At 36.2% G+C, this 9609-nt stretch overlaps 1 protein-coding gene across 1 annotated transcript; it reads right to left on the bottom strand.

Moving 5' to 3' along the window:
* Positions 1-1562: 1562 nt before the first annotated feature.
* Positions 1563-7489, bottom strand: LOC135677016 (methylthioribose-1-phosphate isomerase-like). The gene is made up of 9 exons (XM_065188854.1): positions 7303-7489; positions 7152-7207; positions 6010-6165; positions 5757-5856; positions 3865-4007; positions 3533-3638; positions 2684-2822; positions 2313-2581; positions 1563-1922 (listed from the first exon to the last, which is right to left on the bottom strand). The coding sequence occupies exons 1-9, from the start codon at positions 7402-7404 to the stop codon at positions 1854-1856; spliced, it is 1140 nt and encodes a 379-aa protein (XP_065044926.1). The 5' UTR covers positions 7405-7489; the 3' UTR covers positions 1563-1853.
* Between the last annotated feature and the right edge of the window lie 2120 nt (positions 7490-9609).

Below are 9609 nucleotides of genomic sequence, written 5' to 3' on the forward strand. Positions count from 1 at the left end.
GTTCAACACATTGCTATACCACCACTCTACTCCGTCTAAATCCGAGACCCAATCGATGGATTTGATGGATGACTCCTTGAGGGTTTAGCTACAATAAATAGACCAATGCTTAGACGAGATGCGATGGGAGTTCCAGCAATCTAAGGGGGAGAATTAGATCGATTCTACCTCGAATCGATCCCCATTCACCTAGAACATATAGGAGGAACCAATTCCGACTAACTTCCGCCTTCCATCATTAGAACCAGTCTTGGTTGGCTCCTTCACTTAGCTCGCAAAGGAATTTGAGCTCTACTTCCCTAGGAATATATGCTCGAGGCCATCAGCGACGATGCTGCTCAGACTTAGGCAAGAGGAAGAAGAGATACTCTCCGACTTCATCACTCGATTCACTAACGAAATATGAGGCGTATGAGCCGAGAAACCCGATCTACGTCAAGATAAATCTGCTAAGGGAGATGTGCAGGGCCAAACATGCACAAGGCGTGTGAGTCGAAAAATCCGACTTGCGCTAAGATAAATCCATTACGGCGGAGGCACAAGGCTAAATGTGCCTGATGCATGTGAGTCGAGAAATCCGACTTGTGCAAAGATAAATCTGCTATAGCGAAGACATAGGGCTAAATATGTCCAAGGCGTGTGAGTTAAGAAACCCACACCTGCGCTAAGATAAATTTGCTACAGCGGAGGTGTAGTTCCAAATGTACTCGAGGCGTGTGAGTTGAGAAACCTAACCCACACTAGGATAAACCTGTTATAGTAGAGGTGTAGGGCCAAATGTGCCCAAGGCATGTGAGTCGAGAAACTCGACCCATGTTAAGATAAATCCATTATTCTGAGGCGTAAGGTCAAATGTGCCCGAAGTGTGTGAGTCAGAAAAAGATTAGTGACAAGCCTATCAAATGAATTGAACATCGCACTTCAGACCCCTTTAATAGGAGCCTCAAAGCACGCTTTCGAAGGAGGGGAGAAAAGGGGGGGGGGGGGGGGGGGGGGAGGAGGACAAACGATAGAGAACATATTGACGGTTAATCACTATCCAACACTTGTCGCCATGTGGAGGCTGGCATAGAAAGAAAAGGTCCTAGACACCCTCCACTTGTCTTCCTCCATGAACAACAATCCATAGGAGGCTATTCAAGCCTATCTCCCATTGTCGCCCACATGAACAAAATGTCAAAGGGGGACGTTGGGGTAGTTGCAAGTTATCCCCTTCATAGATAAAGCATAAAAGCTAATCCTCAATGTCATACCGAAGGATTATCTTTTCGAGAAAAATCCATACCCAGGGACCGAGATAAAAAACTTTTCTCGACATCCGTCTTAGTGCACGTAACATTTCGAAATCTCAGCCCCCTACCTTATATCCACCTCGGAGCCGCTTCAAACGCTCCTGTGCGTTTGGACCATGTCCAACTGACTTGGACATGGACAACGATTTCCCCAAACTGCTGTCATACAATATTTTATCCACATTTGCCAAAAGGTAGCCAGACCAAATCACATGTGCCTGCAACCACAAACGATGAAGAATTATTCCGTGCCATTTCAACCACTGCCAATTTCTGGAATTCTCATATTTTATTCCAAAGGTTTGTATCTGGTAGTCTTTCCAGGCCAGACTTAAGATACTACACTCCAAAAGACCTTGCCACAAGATAATACAAATATATCATTATGGGTTTCTTTACTTGGTCACCTTCTTCACTTAACAAGAGAAATAGACAGTTCTACAGTTAAACATGCATCAAACAGAAGTAGAAGATGCTAACCCAAATCCCTTATCTACTCTGGGAGCCAGGTGGCCTGTTGGATCACTCAGAAACCATATGCAAATATTAATCGAGCTCCTTTTACTTGGCATTCTCTATGAAACCTTTTATATCGAAAGCCTCATCGCTAGCCTTTTTTATGATGACACCCTGTACATTGAAAAAAAGACAAATGTTAGTGGAAAAAATAATCACATACAGATCTACAAGGACCTCCTTATCAGAACAACCAAATGATTTGATTTTCCAATCCAAATGAAGAAAAAGCAAGCACTAGAAAGAGGCTTGGCCACATAAATGATTGGATTTTCCAATCCAAGTTGGCTACTTGCTTCACCCACCTATATCGGCATTCATGCATTGAGCTCAACAAAAAGCATAAGCCCAAGATTGTGCAAACTTGGATTATATTTCTGTCTATTTGCATGGCATCATACAACCATTATGTTTCTATGAGTGTTCTGGAATACAGAGGGTATTATCAAAGTAATAAAAATAACAGAATAATCTAAGGTCATGGTTATTGCTAAATTGTGATACCTTTTCAGTTATTATGGCTGTTATAAGTCTTGCTGGGGTAACATCGAAGGCCGGGTTCCAAACTGAAATCCCAGAAGCAGCAACTTGCTTTCCACGTCCTCCATCAGAATGCAACAACTCCTTTGCTGATCTTTCCTCTATAACAATTTGTTCTCCTGAAGAAATTGAGAGATCTATAGAAGTTATCGGTGCTGCAACATAGAATTGTATCCCATGGTGAAATGCTGAGAGCGCAACATTGTAGGTTCCAATTTTGTTGGCAGTATCACCTGGAAAGCAATTCATGCACTATATTAACACCTCTTTTTCCTGGGTAATTATGCACTTCACATTCAATTAACAGTTTAGTTTTCCATTTTGCTCATATGTACCATTTGCAGCAATACGGTCAGCACCAACGATGACTGCATTGACACGCCCAGCTTTCATCAAAGCTGCCACAGCAGAGTCAGCTATCAAAGTTGCAGGTATTCGGTCGTGAACAAGTTCAAAGGCTGTGAGCCTGGAACCCTGCAATTTAATTGTGTATTGAAAGCAAACAGAGAAATCAAATGGTCCGTTGATATATTATAAGAAAATGAACATATTAATCAACAAGATTGAAGGATGGACTAAACCTATATAAAATGAAAATCTCATTCCAAAATACTTCTAAGTAATAAATAAAATCAAATAGATTAATTACAAAAAATAATAGTATGGAAACATAACAGGATGGCCCAAAGTTTTTAAAAAATTGCAAAAGCATCACAACAAGAAACAAATTACTCCTTTGAACTTCATGACCATTAAACTTTAACATCGAAGAAATGATTGAAATTCTAAAATATCTTAACACTATTTTTACTAAGCTTCCTTAAAGGAATATTCTTTGAAATTTCCTTTATATCATTGTTAAATGTGCTCAAAGGAACTTGAATGCACATACATGGTTTCAGAGTACAGGGATTTAAAAAATGAAGAATTGGCAGACTAATATACATGTTCCATCTGATGGAGTATTGCTCAAAAAAAAATTTACAGAAAGACTCCTAATCAAAGAACAGGAAGTGCAGCTCCACTGCCAGTAATGACAAGAAAAGAAAAAAAGTGAACTAAGTTATTGATCTTCATATGTGGTTGATGACAAGACGAAAAAAAAAGCAACAAAACTGAGCACCATAGTTTCAAGCAAACAAATGAAAAATAAAAACAAGTTCAACTGTAGTGCTGCAACGTGCCTGGTTAAACGGTCGTGTTTCGGTGCAGAAAGCTTCTTCTAAGAATCCTTCACTCTGAAGGGCACGAATAACACCAAGTGCAGTTCCATATCCAGCAGTAGCAAGACTGTCAAATTGAAAAGAAAGAACAACAATGCATAATATTCTTGTTAATCATATTAGACAAAAGGGTGGCCCAGTGCACAAAGCTCCTGTTATGATCTAAGGAGAGTCAATGTGCACAACCTTACCCCAGCAAGCAGAGAGACTGTTTCTTTGACTCAAAATCTTATCTTTCTAAGACACTAGAGTCCACCCTCTTAGATACATGGACAAAAATCAAGTATATTAACCTGCCAGTGTTACAATGTGTTAAAACAGAAATCTTTTCCAAGTCTTCTAGGTTGGATCGAAGATGTTTGGCTCCATGAAATCCAATTGCCTTGTTAGAAGCAACATCATCAATAAGCATAGTTTCAGCAGCATCAATATAAGCCTGGAAACAAAGGGATGTTAGAGCACAAGCATATAAAGTGGAGATATCACCATGAAGGTATAATTTTTTGGAGATAGGTATAAATGTAATATGTATAAGATCAAAAAATAGCAGAAAACATACATATACGGGGGTAATTTTCGTTAATATAGCAAGTATTATTTAAACTTCAATGTTTAATTTATACTACAAGTTATTGACCACTTGGATGACAAGTAAACGTCACTGATAACCATATTTTAGCAGAGAAGTTATACAAATTATTGCAAATGCTGATTGATAATCTTACTAGCACAACTGACAACTGCAAAAAACTGCTTAACTGCTTTTCTAGGTAAGTTAGGCGTGAAGCCCATAGGAAAAATGTAAATGTGTTTACATGGATACAAAAGACAATATCATAAGCATGCTAATTCTCAAAAGAAGATATTGCATTAATACCCAACGAATATGTGGCCAGCCCCATATTGTTTCAAAAGAATTCTGAAAATAGGCACATAATATTTGGCCCCTTTTGGGGGAAGAACATTGTTGTACATGGCCACTTTGGCTTGTTAATAAATATTTTCTTGCTTCCACCTAGCAATACTCATACCAGTTTCACTAACAATTTTCAGGTTAAGGAAGTGTTAAACCGAAAAATAAAGGTTTTAAAAATAATTAAAGACAGAGAAGAATGTACAAATGCAATCAGATGGCAGTCTAATAAACAATCAATGGGAAGCTGATTCAGATGGTAATTTAATTATCATGGAAGCAAATAATTCCAAAAGAAAATTTGCCTTGGATAAGAGGATCAAAATCAAGGACAAGACAGTTGGAATTTGGAAGTGTTATCTAAATAGAACAATGAGAACCAAATTGGAAGAAAAGATGGGAGTAGTAGATAAATGGCTGTTTTCGAAAGAACAGAGAAATTTATTGAGATATAAGAGAATGAAGTTGTCTACAAAAGAGGATGAGCTGCAGCACCACAGCTGCTCCTTTGCCACCTGGGTGACCAGGGTTCAAGGTTCACAAAAAAAAGATCTTAGTATAGAATGCAACTGGCATGGACCATGCGGAAATGGAACATGCTCTGCATGCAGATGGGCAATCCTTGGTAAAAAGAAAATCCAATTTTACAAATTAGTATACTGCAGAAAGAGCTGCAGTTTCAATCTTCAGGTTCATAAATCTAGCCAAATAATAATACTGTCATTGTGGCAGTGAACATATGAATGAGATTGAGAGACAAGCATAGCCAAGAATGTCACTTTGTTCAAGTATGTCACCGGAAAGCTAGAAGTATAGTGAAGGACAAAAAATGAGTTTTACAGAAATTGCAAGTGCCATTTATCTAGCTGATATCAACTGAACAGCAATTCTTTAATAAAACGAAAATTGTTTTTTAATTAAAATAATGATGCTAACAGTTCAAGCCCTATTTTATCCTTCGAGAAACATCTACTTATTTTTCTATTGTAATAAAACAAATCCATTAAATGACCTTATGTGTAGATGCTTTCATGTTTCAATTTTTATCATCGGTTCTGCGAGAATTCTATTGGCAAATTTGGGGATGAATATATTGATTAATTTTGTAATACCGAAGGAGAAATACATTTGGATTTTGGATGATCATAAAATATCACTCTGTAATGAAAGTCATAAACTTCATCAATCACGACCTAGGCCCATTGAACATAAATGTTCTCATACTAAGGAATCATAATATGATACTTCAAAGATGCAACTAATATAACCAACCTGAAAAACAGTTTTCGCCTCAGTGGCTGTCTCTACCGTCTTTAACACAAGGCTCCGAAGCTTTTCAACAGCATCCGAAAGATTCACAGCAGTTGGCCGGCTGCCATAAACAAGTCGTGTCAAATAAGCAGACTGGACCATGCAATGGCAGAAGTTCACCACACTTAATAACAACTAATGCAGAATAAGAATGCTTTTCATTGTGCTATTAGTTTGCCAATGTCTGAATTAGCGTTAAACCATCAAATGGTACCTAGAAACAAGGTGTTCCAATTTCTTGATGAGTAAAGAAGAAGCATCTTCTGATGTTCCATTAAAGTCACGGTTCCAAACTTCTACAGCTAGTGAGAGGGCTGCTGCTATTGCAATTGCAGGTGCACCACGGACCACCATGTCCCTTATTGCAGTCCTGTAAAGTAAAAAAGAGGTTTGTAAAGGAAGAGACAGATGACATCAAACTAAAAGAAAATAAAGCATAAGAACTTCAACTCAAGACAATATCATAATAAAGGTAAATTCTGATGAATAAACCATCTGTTGAATTCCTCATATTGTTGACAATTATTTTCAAAGAAAAAGCCCAACAAAATCTTATAAAATAAAAGCCAATGTTTCTTGAGGATCATGACAAAAACCTAAGGACCATAGAAGATCATGAAAAAATTCAAAAACAACATGTGTGACAAAATTGGCTTGAAGTACATATCTGTTACAGTTCAATAAGTTGTAGGAAAAAATTAATCAGATATTCAGATGGTTAGCTCATGCCTATTTAATAATTGCATTCAAACTACCTCTCAGAAGAACTGCGATACATTATCTTCTTGGTTAAGAGAATCAAGTGGCATTTTTTTTTTATAAGGTGAATACTTAAGGCCCTTCATTTCCCATAGCCACCTATGTTCCAAAGGGAAAAGACAACACAAAAGATTTATGCACTCAGAATTCGAGAATAAATGAATGTGTTAAATCTTGTTGACAACACAATCCATTTCTTCCAAATTTAACCAATACGCAAACTGCTCCTAAGTGCCATATCAGTTCACATACCTAAGAACATTATATAGCGCTGCAATGAACAACCGAAATGCAATTAATTTAATACAAAATCGAGAAAATTGACATCTTACCTTATTTAAAAATGCAGCAATTTACAAGTGAACGATTATCGATTTGAAATGCAACATATAATCAAAAAATCACAAGCACGTGCTATGAAAATGAAATGATGGCAGTGGTCGAAACCCGCACACGCTAACTCTGCTTGATTCACCTCAAAAATCATTACTTGAACCAAAAGAAGAATCCAAAGCGCTAACAAAAACCAGATAAGCACATCAATTTAATACCGACAAAGAAACAAATAAGGAAGAAAAGGAAACAGATTAAACTCACCATCCGTCCGTTGAATCCTTAACATCCAAATAGACGGTTTCGAGGGGAAGCTTTCTCTGTCCGACACCAAATCAAATCTGGTTACAGAGTTTCGCGCGAGGCGACGAATAATACCAAGCATCCATCAAGCAAAGACGGAGGCTGTACGGACCTGATCAAGGAGACGAAGCGATCCGCGCTCGTACCAGATGGACTGGAGCGAGCCACCGGCGGTAGTAGCGGCCGCGGAGGAACCGTTCGCTTCCGCCGACATCCTTGGAATTCAGCCCTAGATGACTACTCTCCGATCCTTCAGGAGCTCGAGAGAAGTGACGACAGTATATGTATTGGACTCCTCCGGCTACACTCTATTATTTAACCCCTTAAATCTCGAAATTATTTTGATCCGTTGGATTTGCAGCATTGGCCCATCACAGCCGTTAAAAGATGTACATTTAAGCCGTAGCAGTAACAACGCGAAAGACGTAATTACCCTAAAGCCCTTCAAAGTTTCCAATTCTAAATGGAATCTCCGCCAAACCCAGAAATTAAATTATTCTCTTTTTTCAGAATGTGTGTGTGTGTATATATATATATATATATATATATATATATATATATATATATATATATATATAATTTTGTAGAATTAATATTATTAGATGTAATTTTATTGATCATTGCTTGATTATTTCCATTAGAAAAAGCCTGCTGGATGAAAATTGGATTTTATAAGGGAATATTTCCCTTAAAATTTATACTATTTACATTATCAGTAGAGTCCTTAGAAAAATAATCTCAGGGTTTTACTTTGCATGCTCACTGATTACCATATCATTGTGTACACAAAAGGGGATGTGCAATGCAACAATTGGTGCATGCATGTCAGTTTCTTTGTCTCTGTTGATGGGGCATCTCCTTTTTGTTTATTCTCTATCAAATTGACAGCTCGGTCACAGACTTTAAGAATCATTATAGGATGCTAAGGAAATAATAATAAAATCATGTGTTTAGCTCAAATGATTTAATAATGGTCGAAATCATGAGCACCATGAAACAGTGTGGTAGTACAATATAAAGTAATGATAATTGATGAGCAAGATGGCGAGAGAATACTCTTTTGGTAGACATGACCGCACCAATTTGCTATAATTTAAGTTACTCACAGGGTTAGAACCAATGAATGAGGTTATCTGTCAGCTCCATTGCATGTGATATTGTGACGGTCTAAGTATTAAAATTAAAATTATATGTTTATTATATAAAAAAATATTTTAATATGAAGAATAAAAATTAAATAATCTTAGATCGTATATACATTTTGATGTTATTTAAAAAATCTTTAACTGATATATGAGTATATCATCGTCCGATAAAATTTAAAATTTATTTTTATTGACCAGTAATTAACTAAGCCATGCTAGTTGCCATTATTTGTGCCTAAAAGTTATTATAGTGGAGGTTTCCTGCCAATTCTGATAATAACTTTATACCATAAATAATTATGTTAATCAATATATATATATATATATATATATAGAAAGTGATTTTCAACGTCTAAATTGAACATTTACATCTTTATAACATCATATTGTTTTAGTATTATGTTGTCAACTAATTATCATCATATTGTTTTAGTATTTAATATTTTAATTCAAACCATGTTAGATTAGCATGAGTCTTTGTGTCATGTTAAATCAACATGAGCTTGATGCAAGCTTATTGACGGCAAGTAACGGGGTTTGATAGGATCCAACAAACAATAATTATGTCATACATTACATATCCAATAAAACTTATTCAATTGTTAAGTTAGAATGATGTTTTAGGGATTTGGAAAGTAGAAATAAGTTATACACTCAAATTATTCTAGAGAGCTTAGGAAGAAAATTAGCTTGAGTTGATGGGATATAAAGAAGAAATAAATTTTTGTATATGAACAAATATTAGTAGGTCATAAGTAATAATTAAATGGAATCATAATAAAATAGAACATCAAGATTTACGTGGAAAATCCTTTCAATATGAAGGATAAAAATCACGGGATAAATTAAAGAATATCCAAATTCTCCCAAAGTAATCACATCTACTATAGATCTCATATAACCTGAGATCACTGTTGGATGATTGAGAACAATCTCTCTGTATTATCCTCCTCATTGCTGTAGTTTTTCTCCTTAAAAACTCATTATCATCATACCCCCTAATTTAATTAGGATTAGGTTAAAACTCATTATGAAGGGTTGTCAGTCGTAATAGTTAAAGTTGATTATAAATTTATATATAAAATTATTGATCATACGCCCATCAAACCATCGAGGTAAAGAGTTAGACTTGCTGTGGCGTTGGATTCAAACTCCTTATCAAAATTTGTTAGGCTAGGAATCAGTTACAAGTTCCTATCCCTCCGTATCTAACTCAATACAAAATACGGTGCATATAAAAAGATAAAAAAAAGACAAATAATAAGACAAATCAT

This window comes from Musa acuminata, chromosome BXJ1-6, assembly GCF_036884655.1.
Source record: "Musa acuminata AAA Group cultivar baxijiao chromosome BXJ1-6, Cavendish_Baxijiao_AAA, whole genome shotgun sequence".
Taxonomy (NCBI): Eukaryota; Viridiplantae; Streptophyta; class Magnoliopsida; order Zingiberales; family Musaceae; genus Musa; species Musa acuminata.

Coding starts and splice junctions, on each gene's coding strand:
- LOC135677016 (XM_065188854.1), bottom strand. CDS start 7,404: ATGTCGGCGGAAGCGAACGGTTCCTCCGCGGCCGCTACTACCGCCGGT. Junction 3,639..3,864: donor ACACATTGTAACACTGGCAG/GTTAATATACTT, acceptor TCAATTTGACAG/TCTTGCTACTGCTGGATATG. Junction 2,823..3,532: donor AAACACGACCGTTTAACCAG/GCACGTTGCAGC, acceptor ATTAAATTGCAG/GGTTCCAGGCTCACAGCCTT.